The sequence below is a fragment of the Oryzias latipes genome, chromosome 16, assembly GCF_053564925.1.
Source record: "Oryzias latipes strain Hd-rR chromosome 16, Olatipes_Hd-rR_3.1".
NCBI classification, from domain to species: Eukaryota; Metazoa; Chordata; class Actinopteri; order Beloniformes; family Adrianichthyidae; genus Oryzias; species Oryzias latipes.
Window position 1 is genome coordinate 25182956 of NC_136252.1, and position 27834 is coordinate 25210789.

Consider the following 27834-nt stretch of genomic DNA (forward strand, 5'->3'; position numbering starts at 1 on the left):
TATCTGTGAACATTTTACACAAAACAGGGAAAAAAAGCTAATTTATTTATAAACTTCATGTATTGTCTTGAAATCTTACTGCAGTCTTTGCTTCCACTTGGCAGAGCGGTGTGATCAGAATTTGGACCTGCAGGAACTTGTGTCACCATCTCCCAGTTGATGTTACTCTGTGAACAACGATCCATTCTACACAAGGTCCCATCAGAAAAGCCAGAGTACCAGGTAAGGGAAATAGTTGATTCTGTTGTGATAGAGCATGAAATGGTTTTAAAATTAGTTTTATTATTTACGATCCATAATTGAAAATCTTTTTCTCAAGTATAAATTATAGAAAATATTTTTTAATTAAATATTGTAGTAACTTTGATCTTGTTTCATGAGTTCATTTAACCATATTTCCTTAAAGTTTTCTTTTTTTTTTTTTACAAAACTCACCTGATGTTCTCATTCCTATGCAGTTTATATTATATTATTTGTATATTCCTTTAAATCACTTTACAGACATTTGTGAAATCTGTTGGTTGCTTTAAGTGTTTTTTTTTTCAATTAACAGCATGTTACCCTAAAGTATATTTACATCACTGTGATGACTACAACATTGACTTTTGTATAAATACAGGTGGATTGTTAGGTGAGATTCACTCATTAAATTTATGTACACTGACAATCTTTAACTACTTACTGCAATTGTAGAGACGGTTAAGCTCCAGAACATCATAATAACTCATCTCCAGTGTTTGACCAATTACATTTTGGAATTTGGGGTCTATGGTGATGATGGTAGAACCATTTCCATTGGTGAAAGCATCTTTGCTGTGGTGCATCACTGACCAATAGTCATACGGTGTTCCATGGGTGGTACTTACATTGCTGCCAACCTTGTTAAAATCATTCTCTTTGCCTATATGAAATAAATCAAATTCATGAATAAGTTTTTAAACAATTGGCAAAGATTGTTGTAATGAGTGCAGTTTGTTCAGTAAGTGATCTGGAGGTATTGATTAGAGATGTTTTCTTCTACAAAAATCCCACCACAAAATTATCTGGAAAAACTTTTAATGTCCAGATAGTTTGGAAAATTAAGAAATTATTAAATGGTGGATGGATTTATAAAATGTACAATTATAGTATAACTGCTTAATAAAAAGTAAATAAACTTTAAATTTAACTAAAGTTTTGTATGTTGTGAAAGTAGTTCTCAAACCTTTAAGGATGTTGCGCCATACAATGGTTACAAAATCATCTCTGTCGTATCTGGACTGTTCATGGTAGAAGCCGAGAACGCGAAGAATCTCACGCTCAACAGTAGCTTTAGTATTACAGGCTGAACCAATGAATAAGACCTGCCCGCCGGAAACTCTTTTCCCAACAAAAGATGAACAACTGAAGCAACACAGGAAAAAAACAAATAAAAACACTGATCATTGTTTCATTTTAATAAAACAAGCGCCTCGGGCCAAGCCCCCCCCCCACAAAAAAACGCAGTTTTCTAATTATTTGAAGAACATTTTATAAATGGTACCAGGAGAACTGCCAATACGGCTAAGAAGTATGTGTTTGAGCATCTCTGCTTGAAGGAAAGTGACACTTACCTGTCTGACTTTTTTATAGAGATGTAAAACACCTCAGCAGCTCGTGGTTTGAAGTCGATACAGGACTTTAACCCTTGTGCTGTCTTAGGGGGAAAGAAAAGCATGGATTAAAAAAAAGGTAAGGAGGGGGGGGTCATTTTAAAAACGCATACCCCCCTTTGGTATTGACCCCAGACAGGTACACCCCGTACACCCTCCCGCAATCGAAGAGGGTCGAGTTCCTGAAAAAATTTTTTGTACGTTTCAGGCACCCTCTATATCCCCGACTGGTAGAGGGCGCCAAACCCCCCTTTTCTTTTTTGTCCCCGTCCAGCAGAGGCCGCCATTTCTCCATTTTAGTTATACCCCCCGACCACCAGGGGTCTTGTTTTCCACCGTTCATTTCTATACCCTGCCTCTAGGGGTCACTAATACCCCATTCTCTTTTATTGCCCTCAGCCACCAGGGGCGCCACTTTTTTAGCAACCACCTTCCTCCCGCTGGTTCGTGGGGTTCGATTGACCCCAAGTTTTTTTTTTTTTTTTTGTGTGGCCACTGAGGGGATTGGCGCTGGCTCATGGGGTGCGATTGACCCCAAGTTTTTTTTTTTCTTTAGCATTCACTCTTCTCTCATGGCCCACCACCTGGGGTCTCGCTTTACCGGTTCCCTTTCACCCGCTGGCTCATGGGGTGCGATTGACCCCAAGTTTTTTTTTTCTTTAGCATTCACTCTTCTCTCATGGCCCACCACCGGGGGTCTCGTTTTTCCGGTTCCCTTCCACCCGCTGGCTCATGGGGTGCGATTGACCCCAAGTATTTTTTTTTTTCTTTAGCATTCACTCTTCTCTCATGGCCCACCACCGGGGCTCTCGCTTTTCCGGTTCCCTTCCACCCGCTGGCTCATGGGGTGCGATTGACCCCAAGTATTTTTTTTTTCTTTAGCATTCACTCTTCTCTCATGGCCCACCACCGGGGGTCTCGCTTTTCCGGTTCCCTTCCACCCGCTGGCTCATGGGGTGCGATTGACCCCAAGTATTTTTTTTTTTCTTTAGCATTCACTTTTCTACATCACCCTTGAGGCTTTTCGAAGTGTACTGTTTGTGTTTACGTTTCTTTTTTTTTTTATTTGATCAAGAAAGGTCAAGAGAAACAAATGAACAAACCTAAATGGTTTTCTGCTGCTTTTTTAAAAAAAAAAAATAACCGGAAGCAATTTCGGCTTCCATAGTTTTCTTCTTCCGTTACTAGCTAGTTAGTTCAAACCAATTTGGTCTCCAGAGAAGATGCTCTGGTTGTTTTTGCTGTCCTGCAGTCTGGTTCTGTCCAATTCCGGACAGACAGTCAACGGTGAGTGGCTCGACCCGTTTGACATGCTAAACTACGAGGCGAGGACCAAAACAATGAAGAACTCTGAGGTTGGTCAACGTGGGATGTTCGTCAAATCCAACTTCTTTGAAACAACTTATTTTTTTTTGATATTCAGTTAATCTTACTTGCCCCACAGTCACAAGCCAGCAACACTGGTGCTGCTGATCCGCAGCAAAGGGAGAAGGTAAACCAGCCTGTGGCCCACTGTAACCCACATGTCATGGATCTACAGAAACAGGTTCGTGTTTGAGCTTTCAAAGAGAAACTGATGGTTCCAACTCTGTACGGGGTCTCACGGACCCCGCGAGACAGCGCGAGGTGCCACTGTTTGGTTCCAAATCGGTACGGGGTCGCTGGGACCGTGCGAGACAGCGCGCGGAGCCTGTGTTTCGTTCCAACTCTGTACGGGGTCTCACGGACCCCGGGAGACAGCGCTCGGAGCCTGTGTTTCGTTCCAATTCTGTTCGGGGTCTCACGGACCGTGCGAGACATCGCGAGGTGCCACTGTTTGGTTCCAACTCTGTACGGGGTCGCTGGGACCCCGCGAGACAGCGCGCGGAGCCTGTGTTTCGTTCCAATTCTGTACGGGGTCTCACGGACCCCCGAGACAGCGCGCGGAGCCTGTGTTTCGTTCCAATTCTGTACGGGGTCTCATGGACCCCGCGAGACAGCGCGCGGAGCCACAGTTTGGTTCCAACTCTGTTCGGGGTCTCACGGACCGTACGAGACAGCGCGCGGAGCCTGTGTTTTGTTCCAACTCTGTACGGGGTCTCACGGACCCTGCGAGACAGCGTGAAGTGCCACGGTTTGGGTCCAAATCGAGATGGGGTCGCTGGGACCGTGCGAGACAGCGCGCGGAGCCTGTGTTTCGTTCCAATTCTGTACGGGGTCTCACGGACCCCGGGAGACAGCGCTCGGAGCCTGTGTTTCGTTCCAATTCTGTACGGGGTCTCACGGACTCCGCGAGACAGCGCGCGGAGCCTGTGTTTCGTTCCAATTCTGTACGGGGTCTCACGGACCCCGCGAGACAGCGCGAGGTGCCACTGTTTGGTTACAATTCTGTACGGGGTCTCACGGACCCCGCTAAACAGCGCGCGGAGCCTGTGTTTCGTTCCAATTCTGTTCGGGGTCTCACGGACCGTGCGAGACAGCGCTCGGAGCCACAGTGCGCGGAGCCTGTGTTTCGTTCCAATTCTGTACGGGGTCTCACGGACCCCACGAGACAGCGCGCGGAGCCTGTGTTTGGTTCCAATTCTGTACGGGGTCTCACGGACCCCGCTAGACAGCGCGCGGAGCCTGTGTTTCGTTCCACTTATGTTCGGGGTCTCACGGACCGTGTTAGACAGCGCGCGGAGCCTGTGTTTCGTTCCAATTCCGTACGGGGTCTCACGGACCCCGCGAGACAGCGCTCGGAGCCTGTGTTTCCTTCCAACTCTGTACGGGGTCTCACGGACCCCGGGAGACAGCGCTCGGAGCCTGTGTTTCGTTCCAACTCTGTACGGGGTCTCACGGACCCCGCGAGACAGCGCGCGGAGCCTGTGTTTCGTTCCAACTCTGTACGGGGTCTCACGGACCCCGGGAGACAGCGCTCGGAGCCTGTGTTTCGTTCCAACTCTGTACGGGGTCTCACGGACCCCGCGAGACAGCGCGCGGAGCCTGTGTTTCGTTCCATATCTGTACGGGGTCTCACGGACCCAGCGAGACAGCGCGAGGTGCCACTGTTTGGTTCCAATTCTGTACGGGGTCTCACGGACCACGCGAGACAGCGCGAGGTGCAACTGTTTGTTTCCTAATCGAGACGGGGTCGCTGGGACCGTGCGAAACAGCGCGCGGAGCCTGTGTTTCGCTCCAATTCTGTACGGGGTCTCACGGACCCCGCGAGACAGCGCGCGGAGCCTGTGTTTCGTTCCACTTCTGTTCGGGGTCTAACGGACCGTGCAAACAGCGCGCGGAGCCTGTGTTTCGTTCCAATTCTGTACGGGGTCTCACGGACCCCGGGAGACAGCGGTCGGAGCCTGTGTTTCGTTCCAACTCTGTACGGGGTCTCACGGACCCCGCGGGACAGCGCGCGGAGCCTGTGTTTCGTTCCAACTCTGTACGGGGTCTCACGGACCCCGCGAGACAGCGCGCGGAGCCTGTGTTTCGTTCCATATCTGTACGGGGTCTCACGGACCCCGCGAGACAGCGCGAGGTGCCACTGTTTGGTTCCAATTCTGTACGGGGTCTCACGGACCACGCGAGACAGCGCGAGGTGCAACTGTTTGGTTCCAAACCGAGACGGGGTCGCTGGGACCGTGCGAGACAGCGCGCGGAGCCTGTGTTTCGTTCCAATTCTGTACGGGGTCTCACGGACCCCGCGAGACAGCGCGCGGAGCCTGTGTTTCGTTCCACTTCTGTTCGGGGTCTCACGGACCCCGCGAGACAGCGCTCGGAGCCTGTGTTTCCTTCCAACTCTGTACGGGGTCTCACGGACCCCGGGAGACAGCGCTCGGAGCCTGTGTTTCGTTCCAACTCTGTACGGGGTCTCACGGACCCCGCGAGACAGTGCGCGGAGCCTGTGTTTCGTTCCAACTCTGTACGGGGTCTCACGGACCCCGGGAGACAGCGCTCGGAGCCTGTGTTTCGTTCCAACTCTGTACGGGGTCTCACGGACCCCGCGAGACAGCGCGCGGAGCCTGTGTTTCGTTCCATATCTGTACGGGGTCTCACGGACCCCGCGAGACAGCGCGAGGTGCCACTGTTTGGTTCCAATTCTGTACGGGGTCTCACGGACCACGCGAGACAGCGCGAGGTGCAACTGTTTGTTTCCTAATCGAGACGGGGTCGCTGGGACCGTGCGAAACAGCGCGAGGTGCCTGTGTTTCGCTCCAATTCTGTACGGGGTCTCACGGACCCCGCGAGACAGCGCGCGGAGCCTGTGTTTCGTTCCACTTCTGTTCGGGGTCTAACGGACCGTGCAAACAGCGCGCGGAGCCTGTGTTTCGTTCCAATTCTGTACGGGGTCTCACGGACCCCGGGAGACAGCGGTCGGAGCCTGTGTTTCGTTCCAACTCTGTACAGGGTCTCACGGACCCCGCGGGACAGCGCGCGGAGCCTGTGTTTCGTTCCAACTCTGTACGGGGTCTCACGGACCCCGCGAGACAGCGCGCGGAGCCTGTGTTTCGTTCCATATCTGTACGGGGTCTCACGGACCCCGCGAGACAGTGCGAGGTGCCACTGTTTGGTTCCAATTCTGTACGGGGTCTCACGGACCACGCGAGACAGCGCGAGGTGCAACTGTTTGGTTCCAAACCGAGACGGGGTCGCTGGGACCGTGCGAGACAGCGCGCGGAGCCTGTGTTTCGTTCCAATTCTGTACGGGGTCTCACGGACCCCGCGAGACAGCGCGCGGAGCCTGTGTTTCGTTCCACTTCTGTTCGGGGTCTAACGGACCGTACAAACAGCGCGCGGAGCCTGTGTTTCGTTCCAATTCTGTACGGGGTCTCACGGACCCCGGGAGACAGCGCTCGGAGCCTGTGTTTCGTTCCAACTCTGTACGGGGTCTCACGGACCCCGCGAGACAGCGCGCGGAGCCTGTGTTTCGTTCCAACTCTGTACGGGGTCTCACGGACCCCGCGAGACAGCGCTCGGAGCCACAGTTTGGTTCCAATTCTGTTCGGGGTCTCACGGACCCCGCGAGACAGCGCGCGGAGCCTGTGTTTCGTTCCAACTCTCTACGGGGTCTCACGGACCCCGCGAGACAGCGCGAGGTGCCACTGTTTGGTTCCAATTCTGTACGGGGTCTCACGGACCACGCGAGACAGCGCGAGGTGCCACTGTTTGGTTCCAAATCGAGACGGGGTCGCTGGGACCATGCGAGACAGCGCGAGGTGCCTGTGTTTCGCTCCAATTCTGTACGGGGTCTCACGGACCCCGCGAGACAGCACGCGGAGGCTGTGTTTCGTTCCACTTCTGTTCGGGGTTTAACGGACCGTGCAAACAGCGCGCGGAGCCTGTGTTTCGTTCCAATTCTGTACGGGGTTTCACGGACCCTGCGAGACAGCGCGCGGAGCCTGTGTTTCGTTCCAATTCTGTTCGGGGTCTAACGGACCCCGCGAGACAGCGCGCGGACCCACTGTTTGGTTCCAGTCGGCGTTGGGTCTCACGGACCCCGCGAGACAGTGCGCGGAGCTACTGTTTAGTTTTAGTTAGTGTTGGGGTCGAACGGACCTACAAGAGAGCGTGTGGAACTATTTTTTTTTTTTTAGTATACATTTTTAGCAGATTTTCACTGAGACTCTTTTTGTGAGAGATTAGGGTCCAAAGCTTCCTCTGATGGTCTGAGTCTCTGAACTCAGGTCAGTGTCCCTAAACTTGGGTCGGAGCCTCTTTGTAAGCCCCCTTGTATCTAACGCTACAACTAATTTTGTTTCTTTTGGTATTTGGTAAGTAAATACCATCGACTTCTGCTGACTTTTCCAACACACTCTTGTTTTGTTTTTGTTTTTCTTTTTGAGTAGAGCTGCATGAAGGTTCTTTGGACCGTTTCATTTCCACCCCACTCTGTTGGTGCTACGGCGAGCGGGAGGTCTGGGTCATCAAAGTAACGTCACAGCAGACAGCTCTGGCTGCCATTCCTTGTATATGGTAATCACTTCATTTAACCTGTGTATATGCTGACCAAAATCATGTAACCTTTGTGTGTGGTAATCACTTTATCTAACGTGTATATACTGACCATTATACGATTAAAAATGTACACACCAATGTATTTTTTTTTTTAATTTTTCAATCTTTAAAAACCGAGATTGTGTGATGTATCCAATAATTAGAAAAATATCTCTTCAAATAGTCATGTTGGGACAAAACCCATGAGCAAAAAAGAAAGCGAATATGCAACGTTGAGGTTCCAGTTTGACTTTTATTCGAACAAGGCAAAAAAAAAACTGTACAGTAGGCATCAGGGAACAAGCTCTATTGAGTTATCATGGAACTGGCATCTATACAACATGAGCAGTTAGCCATTTTGTTCAACATCCTACATCCTACTCCGTTTTTGGGAGCTCTCCCTGACCCGGACGATGCGCTCCGCTCTGCGAGACCTCTGAGTGGCAACGAGCCTCGGTAAGTCCTGTCTCTGCGGCGATACTCCCCTGATGACTGGGAAGTCGGTCGAAGGACGGCAATCTCCTCCAGATTGATTCGAAGCCCTCGGAGCAGAGCGTCGCCATCGCCGGACGAAGCTGCTTTTCGTTTCCCACGGACGAGACGGACCCTCGACGGGTCGGCGTGTCGACATCGTGGGCTCGGGCCGCCAGAGCAGAGCCGGGCTCCGATTGCTGGAGATCCCCTCGCGTGGGCTTCGGGGCTCCAGCCGTGGCGTCGCCTTCGTGCGCCTCCGAGCCTCGCTTCAGCATCCAAGGGTGGGCCAGTATGTCTTTCAGCATCGGTCTCTCTTCGGGCGTTCTGCTCAAACACCATTTTATCAGGGCCACGCAGTCCTCAGAGAGGTCTTTTTCGAATCTAAGCTCGCCCAGTAGGAGCTCCCTGTCGTTTCCAAATGGTATGTCCCCGTGCACCATGTCGTACAAAAGAATCCCCAACGACCAAACCTCAGATGGAAGAGCTTTGTAGCATCCTTGTGTGAGCCGTTCGGGGGGCCCATATGCCGCAGTCCCGTGGAACATGTCGTACACTTTGTCGGGTTCAAGAAATTCGGCGGAGCCAAAGTCGATGAGTTTCAGCTCGAGCGTCGTCAGGTCCACCAGCAGGTTTTCGTCTTTTACGTCCATGTGCACAACACCGCGGCTGTGACAGTGGAGCAAGGCCTGGATGACCTGACCTAAAAATTCTCTGGCCGTGTCCTCGCGCAGACGCTTACTGATCGTGATGTATTCGTACAGATCTTGCGTGTTCTCTGGCTTCTCCGTGACTATCACCCAATTATACGGGGTCTTGTAAAAGTCCAGCATGCGGATGATCCCAGGAAACGGAGGGTCTTTGGAGACCATTTCCAAGGCGACAGCTTCGAATGGCTTACTGGTCCCATCAACCTCGCAGCATCTCGTACGCGAGAGCGGGATAATCTTCAGGGCCACGGAAATCCCGTCGCTTCGCCTCTTTCCCAGAAACACTTTGCCGAAGCCCCCCTTGCCCAGGCAAAAGCTGGTCTTCCAGTACTTTTCCATGGCAGAAGGATTGATTTTTCTTTTTCTCTCTCTCGAACTGTCGCGCTCTTCACGGAGCAACTTCCCTCCAGTCTTTGTTAAACTCGCGTAAGGTTACTATGACCTCTCTTGGTTTGCACGGAACAAGTTTTAAAGGGCCTGTGATCCAAATCTTCTGGTCTAGTTTCCGTTTCCGGTCCGCCGCACTCCCGTCAGACTTCAGCGAGGCAGAGTCAGACAGAGAGGGAGAAGGAGGACACTGGAAGAAAAAGAGGAAACGTTAGAAGGTGGGGCCTTCATTCTGAAGGAGGAGGAGGCTGATTGTAAGCCCCCCCACACCCGCTGCAGGGAAAGAGGGAGGGGCAAAGAGGACAGTGAGGTCCAACCACAGAGATTAAGACTCAGTGCAGCGTGGCAGATTTCTACCAAGGGCCCGTGCAAAGCCAGTTGTCACGCTGCAAAGAGCAACACAGAGGAGGGCAATCTTTCCTTTGCATACTCCCCTCTTTTTCCACTTTGCAGAATCTCACAAGGCTTCGTGTTGCTGAACCTGGATCGCACAGCTTAGAGCTCAGGACCACGTAAGTGAGTTCATACTTTAAATCCTAATTGATCAACGGTTGGCTTTTCTCTTTTTTTTTTCTTTTACAAAACAGTCGCCCTTTTCGAGCACAGCTTATCGTACCTCGAAGAGTCTAAAGCTGCCTTTGTCCGGGGTGAATGAGGGTCACTGCTCCAGAGGCGTCTCTGTGTAACATTTCCAGCATGTGTCTCCAGTTGTAGTAGAACGCGGGCTTGTAGCTTCCCACGGAACCTTGAAAGTTGACAAGGAACCCTTGGTAGTCTCTCACCGATACCTCAGGCAGGCCCACGTCTGGTGCGAACTTCACGTTGAAGTAGTACACGGGGTCCGTGCGGGGGGTTTCGAGCCGGAGGCCCTGCGAACCGCACATCTGCGCGACCGCGGCGGACTGATTAAACAGCAGGCACAGGACGCAGCAGGAAGGCTGCGGCACGATGTTCGGCTCGCCGTCGCCCGAGCGCTGCACCTTATCTCGTTCCAGAACATATTGCTTGTAAGCCTCTGGGGACATCAGAGTCGTCAAGGGGCCCGTCCGCACGTTGACCAGCATTCCTTTGCAGGAGTTGCGATTAGCGCACCTAGGGAGCCCTCTGTCATTCAGCATCTCCGTGAGCAGGGCCCTGTCGTACGTGTTACGGGCCAGGGCTCGTCCCGGCACCGCGCGCTCCGCGAAAGATGCCATGAGCGGTTTCGGGTTCCTGGCCAGCAGCTCCAACACGGCCAGCACGGGGGTGCAGCGTGGGCACATGGGATTGGGGTCGCCGTTTGCCTCGCACGAGCATCTGCCCGGCCGAGGCTCGCACTCCGGGAAGAGGACGGCGAGGTCGGCAGACGACAGGTGTCTTCTCTCTGCCGCACGCTCCAAGACGCGAGCCTTGATCAGCTCCCTGCCGTCTGAGACTTTGCCTTCGTCCAAACATGGGGCGTCCGAGGGAGGCTCCGCAGCCCGTCGACCCGGATCCGCCGCTTCGCACCAGAGGGAGCGACGCGCGGATGGCTTCCCGCGAGGCACGGGTTTTGAGCACAGCGAGCAGGAGACGCCCTTCTCTCGGACCCCGTCCGAACAGCCCGGGCACATCCAGAGGCAACATGGTTTCTCGACGAGTCCTGCAAAACAGGCGCACGCGGAACAGATGAACCCGCGGAGGGACGGGCAGCTGCTGAAGTGAGGCTCCGTCAGGTACCAGTGTGGGTCATTCACGAAACAGGTCTCGCACACCCTGGCTTCGCAAGGACATCGGAGCTTGACGCCGGCTCTGCTCCTTTGCTTGCTGCCTTTGACCAAGGTCACCAGACACGACAGGCACTTTGCGCACCCCGACCGCTTGTCGACCCTCGCTCTGCCGACCTTGGACGCTCCGCCGACGTAGCTGATCGTGGAAACTCTCCTGTATAGATTCGTAGACTTGAGAGCGGCCTCCACCGAGGCCTTCTGACGCTTTCTTTTACACTCCATCAACAGTTCGACGGGTACCCTCCCTGCAAAGGCGTCGTGAGGGCCCTCTTGAGGAGCCTCCCCCCCTCCTCGCGACATCGTCGACGTAACACCCGTGGCCCCCTCCGCCGTCCGAGGAAGCTCAGTCCACGATGGAAGCGAAGCGGGAGCTGTGCTGCTCCCTGTACAGGGCCTTGGCGCTAGACCCCGTGCCGGTGATCGGCGGCGTGCTGTACGCCCCCGGAACTGAAGGCGTGAGCCTGAGGTCTCTCGGAGAGGGCACGACCAACTGCTCCCACCACAGGTTCAACTTTAGGCATGCAGTGGACGCGTTGCTGCGACATGGCACGAAAGAAGGGCCCTGCACTTGCGCGCAACGGCTTAGCGCGTCCGCGGAACAGCGCTACAGAGGGGGGGACGGCGCAGATGTTCCGAACCCCGAACGCCGCCGACGGGGCGCCACCAAACCGGGCGGGCAGGGCTCCTCCCGCGAAATCGCCAGAGCCCAGTCAGAAGTCCTGTGGGCGTACGAAATGGAGCCGGTGGCAGCGGCGTACAGGTGGCTGATGTGCAACCGGAGCGCGAGATACCCCAAATGCTGCGACTCTGTGTTGGTCTACCAGGTAGACCGTTCCAGGACCCTGCCTCCGGGACTGTACGTGTACAAATCACGCCCATCCCACTTCGGATGCACCGCAGAGAGACCCCTCTGTGTGGTGGACCAGTTTAATTTTCGTGTCCAGAGACGGGGACCGGCTTCGTTGGAGGAAGAGCAGCATTGCTTCGAGAGCGCGCTGCCCAAGGAGATAACCCTGGAGCTTTTCCCGGGCCGCGACAACTTCAGCGCCCTGTACGTGATAGGGCGCGCCATCACGGCACCCACGCCCGAATACGGAAACAGGCTTTTCGGAGAAGCCCTGGCGCTCGACCTGGTGTCTCCGGAGTCATGCGAGAAAGCCGTCGCCTGCAAGCACCACCTGATCGGCATGAGAACGGAGCAAGCCTGCGTGATAGACCTCCGCTGGAACTCATTCGACGTGATGAGCGCTTGCATGAAGGCGGTTCCGAAGATCAGGGGAATGCAGGCGGTGGTCTGGTCCAACCACGTGCCCGACCCTGTGAAGATCGAGTCCGATGTGCTGGCCTGGCTCTTCGGGTACGTCACCGTGCTGCCCGCGGCCGTCCGCAGCGTAGACTACAAAAACGAGACTCTCGGCGTGCGCTACATCATCATAGACGTGGATGGTTTTTCGGGGACTCTGCCCGAGCCACCCGAGGGTGAAGCCTCCTGCTTCGCGCACACGTACTTCGAGGGAGATGTCGGGCTCGCCGCGGCGGCCATCGGTGAGCTCCCAGAGGCCTCGAGCAGGATGGGCTCCCCGCGGGCAGGATCTCCCGCTTTCTGGTACGAGCTGCCGGCATCCCTGGGCACCCTGAAGCCCACGCCTTTCAGCAGCGGCTCCAGGTCTCGCCGTGTGTGTGAGCCGCAAGGCTTTCGGGACCAGTTCAGGACCTGGGCTCTCGGGAAGACGGACGGGGCTTGCTGCCTCGCCATAGCCGTGCAACACACCCTGTACTACCACGCGAGAGACAGAGAGTACAGACTGATGGTAACGCACACAGTGTTGGACGGCGACACCTCGCTGAACATTTACAAACTGTGACGCCGAGTCAAGATGACAGGGGGGCGCTCGTGATGCTTACATGGCGGGCGTCACGTGAGGGATATTAACAGACTTTTCAGACTTTTCTTCGAAGCGCGAAGCGATCCAGTGAAAAGGACGAGGCAAAGTTATAAAAACGCAGTGAAAAAAAAAAAAACTAACCGCGTCTGTGACAAATCATAATCATTATCATCATCATCATCATCATCTGAGTCCTTTCCTCTGTCTCTCACCCCTGCCCAACCATTCCTCTGTGTTATGTTTTTTTTGTCAGTTGCGCAGCTGAGCCCATGGATCCAAAGGACGGCGTCTCCAAGTGGCTGGTGGCAGCCGCAGCACTGCACGCAGGTGCTCTGGAACTCCACGTCGACCGAGACTGCTTCGACTGCGTCGAAGAGGCCATCTGTTACCTCTGCAATCGGGCTACGTGGGAGATTCCACCGGGGGAGCGGGACCGCCTCGCAGCAGAGCGCAGAGATTACTTCTACCACCCGCAAGACCTAAGGGGCTCGATCGGACTAAGTTCGTTTTTCGTCTCAGGCCAGTGCAAATATTGTCAGCTGTGCAGAGGGGTGAAAATACGTTTCGAACCATCGTTGTGTCGCCACGTGCTGGAGGTGGAAGATCGCTGCGATAACCGCGCACCGCAAGAAGTGGGGCTGAACCTGCGGCGGTTGGAACACTTGGCCACCCTCCACACTCCGTACTTCGTAATGCTCTTCGTCAGCCTGGCCAAAAGGAGGCGCTACACGTTTTACAGATCCCCCGGCGAGTTGAGGGACGTCGCCAGGCACCTACTTCTAGCGCTAGGTCCCGACGCATCCCGGCGCTCGCCTCACGACCCAGAAGAGGAGCTTCACCTTCATGCCAGCATCCTCAAGCTCTGGTGGAGATATCAGGACAAGCAGAGCACCAGGCTAGGCGTTTCGATTCCCTACTACTTCAACCTGGGCTCGGAGCTGGAGAGCTGGTCGTGGACCCCGTCGACCGACCGCTTCGAGCTGAGGATTCCCGAACCCCTCTACGGCTTCGTGAGGAACCATTGCCTGTTTCACGAGCTGAGGGCCGCGCCCGGACCCGAAATGACGAGCCAAAGGACACAGAGTAAGCCGCTGGTGAGGGTGCGCGAGGTGCGCACCTCGCTCCACGGGGACGTCTCCGTCGTCCTGAGTGTGTTGGTTTCCAACAAACACCTGGAGCAAACCTTGCACGAAGCCGCGAGGGCTTACGAGAACCAATGCAGAGCGAGGCGGATGGTCAGGCTGAAAGACGAAGGACAGGTCTTTTCGCCGGGGGTCGGGCAGCACTACCCGCAGCTCGATTGCATCGCGCTGGAGCAAGCGGGAGGAGCGCCGTCGACTGTCATGCACGTGGTGACAACGTCGGGGGCCGGGTGGCTGCCGCTCCACAGCTGGCTGAGGGAGACCCGAGGAAAGCAGGTCCGCGACGTCGTGGTCCGCAGAGCGCTGGTCTGCGTGTTGGACTCCCTGAGAGACCTCCGCTCCACCGATCGCCATCCTTGCAGAGTTCTGTACCAGAACGCAAAGGATGACGACTCTCACAGCCGCACCTCCAAGCTCTCATGCGCCTTCGTCATCCACCGACACACAGGGGAGACAATGTCGCTGCTCCCCTTAGTTTCCATGCCCGGGCTTTACAGGGCCTCTGCGCTGACCGACGACGAAGACAGTTTTCGTGCCGCGTGCTCCAACTTGGCGCTGAGCGTGCTGCGCGCCGGAGCGCTCCCGGACGATGGCTCGACAACGGAGGCCGCCATCTCTGAGTTTTGCAGGACGGGCATGGCGGACGCTCACCTCTGGTCCACGGTGCTGGATTGCCTCGGGAGACCGCCGCGGTCCGAAGAGACGGGGCGCTGGCCGCGGGCCACGTGGCTGGGGCCCGGGTCCAGGGATCGCAGCTCTTTGAGAGAGCGGTTCGACTGGTTGACGCGGTGCGACGGGGCCGCAGCGGCGCCCGGGCTCGCCTGCATGATAGAGGTCCTGAAGGAGGACGAGTTGTCCTCGCTGGGGCCAGCGAGGAGGACACTGGAGCGCTGTAAGACCCTGGCGGAAATTCTGTCTTGCCAGGCTTCGGGACGCGCCCGTGCCACCAGTCCAGCCCGAACCAAGACCGGCAGGAGGAAGCGCAAGAGTAACACGCTGAGCAATCCGCACGTCACAAAAAGCATGACGATGGATCCCTGTCAGCCGCTTTTTCCAGAGGCATCCCAGTCCGCGAGCCAGCGGACGCTGGAAGAATGCTGCGGCCTGGAGCACATTATGAAGATGAGCAGCGATCTGACAAGGGAACTGGCTCTCTCTCGCGGGTCGTCGAGCGAACCTTCGAGCAAGCCGCGGACCGTGACCTACCTAGACGCGGACGTGAACCCCGTGAACGAGGGCCTCCTCTCTGCGAAATGGGAGAGATTGACAGACTGTGACAGAGGCTGCCACAGTTCGCCCAGTGCCAAGGTCGAAAAGCGGGACGCCCTCGCCGAGCTGCAGGACTTCGGACTTTGCGACGAGGACGAGGCGAGCTCCCTTCGCTCGACCGGCTCCCTCCACACGGCAGGCTCCCTCCACACGGCAGGCTCCCTGGACTGCATTGTGACAGACAACACTACGAATCTCTTCTTCGCCAGAACTGACATCGACAATTTCCAGAGCAGCGACATGGTGTACAGAGTCTTACAAGAGTCCTTTTACCCCGAGCAGAGCACGAGTGCGGACACGACTCTAACCCTTCTTCGCCTAAAATCGGAGGACCCCTTGCCAGAGACGACCCGGTGCGACGGAGAAGAGGCGCTCGTCGCTTCGGGAGGACTCAACCCCTCGGGAAGCGCAGATAGGCAGTCGCTTCAGGGCCCCATCCGAATGGAGGACAGTCGCGGCGAGGAGGACAGTCTCAGCTCGGCCAAACGCGAGCGGGTGCAGAAGGCTAATTGCATGAGATGGAGGTCCAGAGGGCTCTCGCGGCGGGAGAGGCAACTGTCAGACTGCGCCCGCTTTCACCCCGTCACTTACCTGGTTTCGAGGGACATAACCGATTTGATCAGCAACCTCACCGTGAAACGTCACTCAGAGGAGGACTGCGTCAGCAGGCCGTGCCACGGACTCAACAAGCCGGAGCGATGGGATGCGTGGGGCCCGGGCGCAAAGGACAAGCAAATGCAGCGGGGGCCAGCTGTATTGGACCTGGTACACGGATCAATCACTTGCCAAAGGTTTCTGTGGAGGATGGGCAGAGAGTACTCGCACAGGGACGGGGATATGACGAGACGGGGGCACGCCCGGTGCACGAAGCTCTCATGGCCCACAGAGTTTGCCTACGTGCCGGCGGTGGAGCGCACCGTGCTCAACTGCGAGCTCTCGGAGCAGTGGTACTTCACCGTGGACCTCTCTGCTCCGCCGGACCGGGGTTTCAGGCTCACGGAGATTCTCGTGGACAGTTTGCCGAGCTTGTGCAAGGAGGACACGCCACATCTCCTTCGAGTGCTCGGGAAAAAGACCAACTACCTGGGTGCCGTGTGCACCGTCCAGGACGTCCAGGGCTTGATCATACACAGGATTCACATGGCCTACGAGTCTCTGGTGAATCTGCTGGACATGCACACGCGCCTGCAAGTCCACTCCTTTGCTGCACGCACCTTCGCCCTACACTGCGTGACCAAAGACACGGAGGAAATGGCGCTCGGGGTGTTTGTGGGCGAGAGCCCCGGGTCTGTGAACCTCGGGTGCTCCAAGGGGTCGCTCGTGTCGTGGTTCTACGACGACAAGGTACTGCTGGCCTACCACGTGCTACAGTGCCTCCTCAGAGTTCAGATCCTTTCCCTGAGGGTTCTCGGCTTCACCATGAAGCGCATACAGCCGGCTCGCATTTGGAGGGTCAAGACGGGATTTAGGGTCGACCTGCTGGCGTGCCTTGTCGACACGCTGTACGTCTGGGACGGGAACGGGCCCGCATGGGGTGCTTTGGAAGGTCTGGCCGCCGTGTGGGAAACCCTCTCCCAGCTAAACCTGCGACAATACGTGCCCGACGCGGCAGCTGACAAGCTGAAGCGGGCGTACATCGCCGTTTTCGGAGCGTGCCCGCACTCAGCCTACGGCTCTCCGATGTGCTCAAAGGGCGGCCGCAGTAAGGAGCGCAGCTGCGTGTCGTGGCTCCAGGCCGGGGATATGAGAAACTACTTCAGAGAGTGGACTTTGCCCGAGGACGAGGAGCTCATCCACCAAGTGTACGGGCTGTGCGGCTTTTCCGAAAGAGCCACGGGACCGCGAAGCCCGCTGGAGGACGTGCTGGGTAGAGACGGACGATACGAAATGCTTTCTCTGCCCACGGAACAAGGCTTCGAGGTGCAACCCTACGGCCCGTTTGTCGTACGGATACAAAATCAAGTCATCAAGTGGAATCGGGTGATTGTGGTCGAGCCCGCTGTCGCCGGGCCCGTGACCCTCGCTCAGCTCAACCCGTTGGAGAGGTACGACCTGGTCACCAGAGCGCTCGCCGCCGCCTTTGCCAATCAGAACGAAGAACTCGACGGGGAAGGAGTGGCTGGAGACGGGTGGACCTCGAGAGGGTCTGAGCACACGCACGGTGACGGGGCGGGGGAAAGCTCTCTAGGGCTCCCTCAGCGGGAAGAGGACACTCAAAGCAGCATGTACTATTAGGTTTCATCCACTTCAATTTGCTTCAATTTGTAGCGCACGCACCGTCTCTCACTCGGCAACGGGGCAGTGTACCGAATGTTCCTTCTGACTGTGTAGTGACCCGTGTCGCTTCTACCGAGAGCAGTCGCCATGTACCATTTTTGCAGTTTACTTTATCTCGCATGAAGCAAAGAAACTCACCCTCTGACTGCATTGCGGTTGTGTTCATGTACTTGTGTTCATGTACAGTATTTCCAGTGTATTCCTTTTTCACAAAATAAAGAATTCAGTCGTGCACCACAGAATTTGGTATGTCTTTGATTTTTATTTCCATCACCTCATCGAAACAACAAGGAAAAATAAAAAAAAAACATCTGACAGAAAACAGCATAGCTCAGCATCGTAACACTTTGGGTTTCAAGGGCTCGTAATGGTTTCGGGTCCACACGATGTGAGCGCAAGCCCTATCGTAGATCGGGTACGACGTCTCCGTGAGGAGTCCCAAGCGTTTGCCGTGAGCTTCTAGCATGTATTTTACCTCCTGTACACTGAGCCACCTCTTCTCCTCAGACAAGAGTCGCTTCAGCTCAGAGACGTTTTTGGGTCCGTTGACTGTCAGGTACGTCTCTCTGACGTCTGCCCTTTCCGCGTTGAGAAACACAAACTCGGCCGTCCTCGTCACCAGGGACGCGCGGGTTTCCCCTCTGGCCGTGTCATTGAACAGGAGCTGGGCTACGCTGTGGAATCCGCAGTAACCGTCCGAAGGAACCTCGATCACATCGAGGTCGTGTAGCCTCGCGTAGGCGCGGAGCGAGCCCGCTCTGTGATTCGGTCCACTCTCGAACAGAAGTTCGATTGGAGTCGTGTGCGGCGGCAGGCCCCTCAGCTGCCACGATGATCCGTCGCATTCCAGAAAGCCCTGCACCCACGAGTTCCCGTGATGGCTGTTGCAAATGTGAAAGAAGGTCCCCTGCGAGCAGACCGTGACGTTGCGCCCGAACAAACCTGCCGCTATGGAGACGACGGGCAGAAACTGTTCCGGCGCTGCGTACAAGTCGCCGCACAGGGCCTTTATGTCTTTGCAGGGCCCTAGGCCTGAGGTAGAATTTCTATCGATGATTTTCGAGGCCAAGTGTACAACAACCGCGAGGGCTTCCACCGTCAGGGCAGCCGAGTCCGACTCTCGGCGTCCGTACGCGCCGACGAACATCAGCCAGAGCGCTTCCGCCAGGGTTTTGCACGGGCGCGACGCCGAGCTGCATACGGCAGGTTCTGAGCTCGGCACGGCGTCCCTGCGCGTCTTGGCGAAAGTCGTATTCCACACGTTCGTCAGGCAAGGCTTTCTCAGACTCGGAACCGAGCTCACCCCAACAAAGCCCGGCCATTCGTTCGCGTCCGCGGTTTCGCTGGGAAAAACCTTTTGGTGCGCAAAGCCGAGACTATCTGGAGAGTCCACCACCAGCAGCGTTTCCAGCGTCGACCGAGGGCAGTCACGCTGCGCGAGTGCCGCGCTCGGAACGTCTTGATCTCCGGAGGCGACCGGGGGGTCTCGAGGGGCGCTCTCAGAGCAGGTCGCTACTCGTTCCGTCCCGTCTGCAGTGCCTGGATGGCGAGCGGTCGAATCGACGTACTGGTTCCCTGGTTCCACCTCGTTTTCCCAGCAATCTGGGTCGCTCTGAACAGACATGCTCTCCAGGTCGCGCGTCGCGCAACTGAGGATAGAACCCCAGTCGTCGTCGCTCTCGCTCAGAGACAGGAGGCAGCCGTGCCAGGGGTCTGAGGCTCGAGCGTCGAGGCTCGCTGGAGGAGCCGCGACGGGCCGCTCGTCGCCGCGATCTAAGGCGCCTCTCATACTGCTGCGAATCCCGTGGGCAATGTCGCCCAGGTAGGCGTAAGGCGGGTCGTTCGGAGACGACTCCGCGTTGCCTAGGCGGGCAGCGAACCACGAGTCGCGTGCCTCGATCGCGCTCTTCACCGTACAGGGAACGACGTTTAGGGCCATGAAGAAAGGCAGCTGAGCCGTGAGCTCGGGCACGTACAGCTGTGCCGCGCGCAGCACGGTTCGAGCATCGAGCAATCCCTCAAACACGATCAGCATGGCTCTCACGATGCTGCGGTCGTTGTACCCGTGGACAGAGTAGCGGCAAGACGGGTCTGGGCCGACGTCGTCCTCTCCCCAGTCTCCTGTCGTGGCGCGTCGGTCGATCTTCAGTTCCATGGCCGCACGCAAGTGCCTGTCTGCGTCCGTTCCTCCCGGGTTGCGAGCCAGAACCTCGAGAGCGCTGGGACGAGAGTGCAGAGCGTTACCGTACACCAGCACGTACCACGCCGCAAAGTACAACAGACCCGCCACGGTGACTCTCACCGCGGACCGGCCGTCCGCCTCTACTCCTCGCCGACCCCGCTCTACTCCTCCAAGGTGACGAGGCGCAGAGAGTCTCAACCCGCTGGCCGCGAACGATAGCGCCAGGGTGGAATTCACAAGCGCGTCGGGTAAGCTTTCCCCTTCGGCCGCGAAGCACGGCAAAACGCCTCTCGCCAAAGCCTCTTGCATCGCCTCCTTTTCGCTCTCACTCGTCAACCCTGCGCGCGTCAAGAGGTCCAGGGGGCCCTCGAAATAACGTTCGTAATGCTCGCGCTCCACAGCGACCCACCCTCCGGAGGCGGTGGGCAGAGGCGAGTCTGGTCGCACGAGGTCCTTCACCCGTCGCCATCCTCGCGCCAACGTTTCTAGCGCGTAAGCGGGACTCGGAGACGCGGGCAGAGCCAGGGCCTTGAACAGCTTGTGGCAGGACCTTGTGGGGTTGACAAACACAGGCCAGAACAAGCTGGCGTCAGCCCTGAGCGAGCTGGGTCGAGGCACTTTTAGGCTCAGACGGTCGAGAGCGCACGGCGACACTTTGGGAAAGTGAAGCGCTATGGCGGCCGCTATCGCTTCGGGATCCTGAGCCCGGGCCTCGGTGTGACTGGGGATCTCCGCCAGGGCGACCGGGGTCCCGGAACCCGAGCGACGGAATGTCCTCGGTGCAGGGAGCTCGTACAGCACTTCTCCGGCGGGGGGGACCCGCATGTCCCGCTCCTCGAGGCGATCCCTCGGGTCGAGCCCAGGAGAGACGAAGCCAGTGTTCAGCGCTGCCGTCTCAAACAGTCTGGGGTCCGGCGACACGCTCGTCGTCAGGATGCCTTGTCCCCGGGCGTCCTGATCGTCGAGGAGCATGGGGAGATGATCGTTTGCGTACAGCACCACGATCTTTTCCAAATCCAGCGAGCCGTTTCGCTCGTAGGTTTGAAACGCGACGCAGTGCGCGGCCACCGAAAAAGCCCAAGCGTACATCGCAGCAGCCCCTCCGTGCTGGCGCGTCTCGCAAGCCGGCAAATCCTCTTTTCCTTCCCCGTTCCCTCCTTCTTCTCCTCGTCTGGGGATTTCTCCTTCTCCTCCACCCCCATCTTCTGATTCTGCAAAGTTTTCCGATACGCAGCAGGCGCCCGAAAGGTCCGTCGCAGGGAACGCGGCTTGCTTCTCGAGCGGAAGGAGGGAATGAACGACCCAGCACAGTTGAATCACGGCCTCGTTGCGGACCAGCCAGTCGCGTTCCCGAGAAGCCTCGACCGCAGCGCACTCCATGAGAAATGCGCAATGGGTAAAAATCACCCGACGGCACTCGGAGCACGACAGCTCCAGCATGGAGCTTTCGCAGCGCCGCACCGCCTGCACAGCGGACCAAGGGGTGTATCCGCAGAGCCTCATCTCCCTCACAATGGCCCGAGCCACGACGCCAAGGTCCTTCGCCTCCCCCGGCTTGCAACAAGGACAAGTCGGGTGGCCCACGAACCTCATCTCACTGTCTGGCGAGCGCGGGACCTCGCGAGCGTCGTAGAACTCCTGAGCCCAGCCCGGTTTCAGTTCGTTGCAGGTGCCACAGTTCCGTTTGCGCATAACGAGCCAGTCAGATCTCAAGATCTTGTGAAGAACCGGCGCGAAAGCCACATCGACGAAAAAGGGCCCGAACATCTCGATCCCGACGGTTGCGTGTTCGCCCCGCCTGAGCCACTTGCTGGCGAGGTGCAGCAGGCCATCGTCATTTTTCTGCTCGAGCACAAATCGTTTCAGGTCGGGCAGGTGAGAGCAGACGTGAGCTGCGCTTCGCAACCGGCCGAGTGCCGCCGCACACTGGTCCACCTCTGACAGCCAGGTTCCGTATTCCGCCGCGTCTCTCAGGTGGACGCTGCCACGGATCGAGGCGAGGCAGTTCCGCACCGTGTAGTAATGCGCGGTCTTGTCCCCGTCCTCCGGGTCGATGCCGCGACCGTCCCTTGTCTCATGCGAAAGCACGTAGGGGACCATGCTGCCGGAAGAAGCCTCCTCGAAAGTGACCGGCCTGACCGAAATGGAAGCCGGGACCCCGTCAGATTCCTGGTGCGCTGGCTGGTACACCAATGCCCTGCGCAGGGAGCGCGCGGAGGAGCAATGCGGACAAGAGTCAATCAGACCGTCAGGTTCAGCGTCGACACCGCCGATCGTCAAGTAATCGCAGTCGACGTCCATGGTGAGGGGGATGGCGAGTTCGGCCCGTCGCCCTCCGCGTTAAGTATCTTACCGCGTCCCGTCCCACCCCCGTACGCGCACCTTCAGAACGCGGAGTAGGAGCTGGCGGCCTCGAGCTGGCGTATCGACGCTCGGGCCTCCGCGAGCTCGCCGCGTGCCCTGCTCAGGCTGAGCTCCAGAGAACCTTCGTTCCTCACGACCTTTCTCAACTGAGAGATCAGCAGGGATCTCTCGTAAAGCAGGCTCTTGACGGAGATGTCGCCGATGCCGATTAGGCTCTCGAGAACCGCCAGGTCGCTCCTGATGTCAAAGTAGGCATCGTTCGAGTGAAAATCCCAGCTCCACATGCCGGAGCCCGCCTCGTCGAGACGCTCGCGCACGTTCTCCACGTGCCCTATGAGGACCCTGTCCCGACCCTCTGAGCTCTGAGGTCTGGCTCTGGACAGTTCGAGGTCCAGCATCCTGAGCGTCCGGGCGCACTCGTCCCCGACGCGCCTGGGCACCAGCGAAGATGCCTTGACGAGCAAGCGACCCACATACGCTCTCGCCTCGCTCCACGGCTCACCGTGGCTCACCCCGGGCCTGTCCCGCACGATTTCCACAAACTCCAGTGGCGTGACATCCCTGGAAATCTTGGCGCACATCCCCCTCCACACCTCCATGTACCTCACGTACAGGTCGGTGTAGCGCTCCAGGATCATCCGCAGCGCCTCGCCGTCCGTGTAGCAGGAGTTCAGCGCTTCGCACACGGTCGCCGCCGCCGCAGACTCTCGACAGGACTCTCGACAGGACTCTCCCCGCCTGGATTCCCCGAGCGCGCGCTCGTGAGTCCTCCTCGCAGAGAGGCGGACCATTTCTCGGACCAGGTTGTTACGGCCCAGCGCGGCCTGAACCATGAAGTGCAGGCGTTCGTCGCCCGTGTCGACCCTGAGCTCGGGATACCTCTCCAGCACGGTCCTGAAGCCCAACATGAGCTCGGACACCGTTTTCGTGTAGCAGCCCAAGGTCCTTCTGTAGCTCTCAGCAGCGGACTTGCAGTGGGCGTCGTAGGCTTCGCACTTGAGGCACCGGGCGGGCCCGCACGGAGGATCTCCCGGACCGAGGCGTCCGTCGCTCAGAGAGTCTTCGCGCCAGCGTCTTTCCCGTCTCACGGGTACCCAGGAAATGCTGTATTCGCGTTCGTCCCCGGGTTCGCCCTCGGGTTCGCCTTCGCTTCCTTGAGAGAGCACAGACATGCTCTCTTCGCTTTCGCAGCGCCTCAAGTTCACTAAGGACCTCTCGGACGGAGAATCCAGATCGAACGACTCGTCCTCTGTGTTCATTTCGACCTCCTCCGGTGCGGACCATCCGGTTCTGCTCTCTCTGCGCTCCCCTCCGCTAGTCTCACGCTCCGTTCGTTCGATCTTCCTCCAAGCGGCAGCCCTTTCCTCATACCTCCGAAACGCAGACTCCACGGCCTGGAACAGCGTCGTGCGCTGCGATCCGCCAGCATGTCCGGCGGCCCGGCTCCACGCGGAGCAGAAAGATGGGGCCGCGCCCGTGTCCATGGGGTAGAAGCGTTCGAGAGCAGCTCCCTCGAAGCCCGTTCGCCTCCGAAAATTTCGGGAGGAGGCCGTTCGGGGCCCCCCGTCCGCATGTGTGATAAGTACATCCGCTACGTGTACGCATGCCTCCGCGCCGGCAAGGCAGAACTCTCGGAAGACGAGCTGGCCTACCTGTTTGGGACGCGGGGCCGAAACCTGCGAGCCCGCCTCCATCCGCAGTGGCTCGAGGGCTACCGGTCGAGGTGCCGCGACGCGTACGAGCGGGAACGTCGGCGGCGCCTGCGGCCTAGCCCCCTGAGCATCTCGAACGCTTCGTCGCTCTACGCTGCGAGGCTGGGTGACGGTGCGCTGATCACCGCCGACGAGGATGGAAGACTGCTGAGCATCCAGCGATTCGCGGAGCCCCGTCCTCCCAGGAGGCTGCGGCCCGCAGACAGCGCGTTCGCCGTGTTCAGGGAGACCCTGTCTGTGTTCTCGGACGTGGCCTTCAGGGCGCTCGCAGGCGGTGGGGCCGAGCCCGCTTTGGTGATCTCGAAGCGCTCAGAGATCGAATCGGGCGGCTCTTCCCACTGGTGGCCAGAAACGAGCGTGGGCTACGAGGTCGAGGAGAGGGACGTGAGCGGAGCCGAGGTCGTCCCGGGTATCATCTACGCTTCAGATGGCCTGTCGCTCTACCAGGTGGTGTCTTCTTGGAAGGCTCGCGTTTGCCTCGTCTTCTCGCCCGACTGCCGCGAGGAGGTTGTCCGCACGCTCTGCGCCCTTGCCTTGGGCGACTGCGGGCTGGGGACGCGGTTCGCCCTGCGGTGCGTGCTACCCGGAGAAGGCGACCGCGCGTTCGACCTGAGGGAACTGGAGCCGAAAGATCCTTGGTTCCCGGGGCCCGCGCTAGGCCCCGGCGCCAGCGGGAGGCAGGGATTTCTACGGGAACTGGACGGAACGGCGGAAAGTCGCCACGGCGCATTCTCCGGCCTTGCGGCTCTGAGGGAGGTGATCTCCACGCCACTGGCGTTCTCGGTGCTCGCCGAGAACGACCACGTCGCCGTGCTGAGGCACCTTCTCAGGGATGCTCTGGTGATCGTGCCCAAGTCGAGTCCGAACGCCAGAAGGGGCACGGGCCGCCAGGACATTGCAGGTGTGAGCAGAGGCGGGAAGACGACAGCACGGGAAACCCGGGAGGCCGAAAGCAAAAGCGAGAGCAGATTGAGGACGAGGACAGCTGCGGAAGGCCCGAGCGGACGGCTCACCGAATGGTTTCCCAGCGGGCACTCTGTGCTGGAGATCGAGACAGGCGCGCCAGGGGCGCCCCGCCTGCTGATATCCTCGCCGAAGGTCGTCCGAGGGAACTCTAGATCACCGTCTGCAAGCAGGACGCCCACGTTGCGTGTCTACAGGACCCCTCGGTACAGCGGTGTCATGCCGCAGGGCTTCAGGTCAGAGGCGTACCTCTTCGATCGGGCCGTGTGTCTGATCCCCGGGGGCATGGACGTGATCGCTCCTCCTCAGCTCGACGGCGCGAGCTGCGCGGCAGTGCTGTACGCGCTGGAAGTCTTCGCGAAGCTGGCGGGCCCAGACGTACCGACGAGCCTATGGTTCTCGGGGCCCTTGGAGTGGACAGAGGCGCGGGCACTGGTCCTTTCTTACCTACGCATGGAAAACGCGGGCTTCGAACGAGGTTCCAGGGAAAGCAGCATTCGCTTCGAGGCGAGCGACTGCTCCATTCTGTCGAAGCTCAGGCAGATCGTGTCAGAGCACGTACCTGGCACCTGTCCTCGCCTAGCGAGTCTTGGGCCGTCCGAGTCGCCCGAGCGCCCGATGCACGAGGATTTGGATGGGGACCTGGCTCTGCTGCGGGGCACCCCGAGCAGGGCGCCGCTCTCGGACGCCAGGGGCATCAAAGAGGCAGATCCGCCGGCCCGCGTGGATTCTCCGTCGATCTGCGAGAGGACCACGGGCCACATCGTCCTTTTCGGGAGGGGGCTCGGGCCGAGCTCTCGTTTCAAGTGGGTCACGATAGGCATACGCACGCTGGGGCCCGCCGACTTGAACATACTGAGGGTCTGCGGGGTGTTTCACTCGAGACGCGGCCGTCACAGGGCCCTCCTGAAGATTCCCGACACGCAGGGCGTGCGCCCGGGCTCCCGCGCATCAGGTGGCGCCCGTTGCACGAGGCTCACCGAGGACTTGCGCGAGATCGCCGCCTCCTCGACTATCCCGCCGCCCGACTGCTACTTTCAGCTGAATTACGCCCCGGAGACAGGGAGGGAACGTATCTGGAGCCGCTCCGGCCACGAACTGGAGCGCTTCCCGCTCACAGCAGACGCCGCGTCCAGCCTGGAACGGGCCGTGCGCAGCGATCAGGCCAGGGGTTACGAGGAGCGCAGGCTGTCGCGCATTTTCAGATCTTCCCGCCGGACGGCCGGGCGTTGCGAGCTGGAGCTGGCCGTAGACGAGCCTTTCGCTCGAGGCCCGTGTGGAGGAGAGCCCCCACACACGCGTTCGTGGCTCAGGTCGCCGGCGGCGGACCGACAGTGCCACAGCGCCATCGGGGACGGAGAGTTCTTCCCCACGGTCGAGGTGGCGAGGGCCGAGAAGGAGTCGAGCGGGAGCGTCTCGGAGGACGCCCTCTCCCATCCCCTGCGTGAATACAACCTGAACCTGGCGGCGAACGCGCGCCCTAAGCGCTTCGCGCTGGACAGGGCCGACAGGTGCCCCGGAGAGTGCGGCTCTGCGTACGAAGCCTGCCTGGATGAGGCTGTGATGCTGGGCCACTGCGCGAGAGTCCTGGCGACGAGGGGGGCAGAGAAGGACTTTGACGTGAGCGCCTGCCTGACTCGCTTCTACAGAGCCGTGCACCCTTGCGTGCCAGAGATGAGCCGGGGTGACGTGATGCTCGACTACGAGTTCGTCCTGCACGGACAGGGCCTTCTGCCCCCGGCGCACGCTCTCCTGGGCCACCTGGCCGAGAGCTGCAGACTGACCTGCCACCCGGCCTGCAAGCTGTTCACGCTGAGCAGGCACAGGGGTGCGTCTGCCTGGACCAGGGGAACGGACGCAGAGGTCCGCCACTCGCGCAGCCTCAGGGTCAACACAATCGGAGCCTTCCTCTGCTCCCGGGACCACAGGCTGGCTCCGCTCCTGGCCAGGTGCTGCGAGCCCAGACCCCTGAGCGCTTCCGAGCTCTGCCCCGGGAGCGAGCTGCTGCCTCGGGGGGATGAGGAAGACCTCCTCCTGAGGGCGTACTCTGAGACGCTGGGACCCGCGCTGGTGTTCGAGAGGGTCGAGACCTTCCCGGGCAGAGTTTCGACGAGCCTGGGGGACTGGAGCTTTCTTAGGCTGGCGAGCGAAGGGGCCTCGAGACCCGAGTCGACGGCGTCCGCCAGACGCCCCGGCATGTCCGTGATAGACGGGCACACGGTGGCGTTCGCTTCTGAGTCTCCCCTGTTCTACCTGAGGGGCAAAGGCCCATTGGTTCAGAGGCTGGAGTCCGTGGCCGTGGTCGCGGAGAACTGTTCGCTGTTCCGGACCGACGCGCTGACGAACGAAGACCCCGCGTGGCCTGCTCCCGAGCCGCTCGAGGCCAGGGCACGCATCAAGTGCCTGGACAAAGCGTCCGCCATCGACAAGATGTTCATGCGTCGGGGGCGCAGGGATCCGTTGGAGGGCTACGCCACGAGCGAGAGCTCCTGGGAAAGACTGAAGGACGCTCTGTGGACTTTTGCCAAAGTCCCGGCCGAGACCTCGCGCCCGAGCGACTGGGAGCGAGACTACCCGGTGTCCCGGAGCTCCAGGTCCGCGGGCCCGGAGGGCGCAGGGGTCGAGATCGTCAGATGGCTCTGCGGGGCTCCGCCGGAGGAGTTCACGCACCACGGCCGCCCCGGCGAGGGCCTCGGGCGTGTGGAGATGGCAGACGGGCACGCCAGGGCCCTGAACCCAAGAGAGTGGAGAGGGTTCGACGTGCTGCGATCGCGCGTTTTGACGTGCCCCTCGGAAAGAAGGTGGACCAGAGGCCTCTGCGTCGTCACGAATAGAGGCACCAGTCGGTTTCAGCGCGAATCTCGCATGCCCATCTCCAGCCTGATCGAAATAGCGGAGCCCGGAAGGTGGTACGCGAAGCCGGTTCCAGAGGACGACGGCCGCGAGCCGGAGGCCGACGGCGAAGAGGAGCTCGAGAGCTGGAGCTTTCGGGCCGAGGTGAGCTCGGCCGGAGAGTTCGCCGACTCGCTCGCGAGAGCCATGCTCTCGGGGAACACTCACGCAGAGCTGGAGATCAGATGCTCGAGACGCGGTCTGTACGGTTACCTGCAGCGCGCGGTGGCTTGGTTCGCGGGAGC

At 58.7% G+C, this 27834-nt stretch overlaps 2 protein-coding genes and 1 pseudogene across 3 annotated transcripts in view; 2 read left to right on the forward strand and 1 right to left on the reverse strand.

Annotated features, from left to right (window-relative positions):
- Positions 1 to 2703: 2703 nt before the first annotated feature.
- LOC144984604 (uncharacterized) overlaps positions 2704 to 27834 on the forward strand; it is a 32857-nt gene continuing 7726 nt past the window's right edge. Inside the window, exons 1-2 of the mRNA XM_078933604.1 lie at positions 2704 to 2986; positions 3076 to 3177. Coding sequence (XP_078789730.1) covers positions 2855 to 2986; positions 3076 to 3177 — 234 coding nt within the window. The 5' untranslated portion in view covers positions 2704 to 2854. The remainder of the gene's footprint in view (positions 2987 to 3075; positions 3178 to 27834) is intronic.
- On the forward strand, positions 7436 to 17718 carry LOC144984602 (uncharacterized). The gene is made up of 2 exons (XM_078933601.1): positions 7436 to 7565; positions 13042 to 17718. The coding sequence occupies exon 2, from the start codon at positions 13058 to 13060 to the stop codon at positions 17432 to 17434; it is 4377 nt and encodes a 1458-aa protein (XP_078789727.1). The 5' UTR covers positions 7436 to 7565; positions 13042 to 13057; the 3' UTR covers positions 17435 to 17718.
- LOC144984402 (serine/threonine-protein kinase pim-3 pseudogene) lies at positions 7964 to 9291 on the reverse strand (annotated as a pseudogene). The gene has a single exon (XR_013648051.1). The product of XR_013648051.1 is annotated as a serine/threonine-protein kinase pim-3 pseudogene (transcript).

What these genes read in the sequence shown, in the direction of transcription:
- LOC144984602 (XM_078933601.1), top strand. Translation starts at nt 13,058, where the DNA reads ATGGATCCAAAGGACGGCGTCTCCAAGTGGCTGGTGGCAGCCGCAGCA.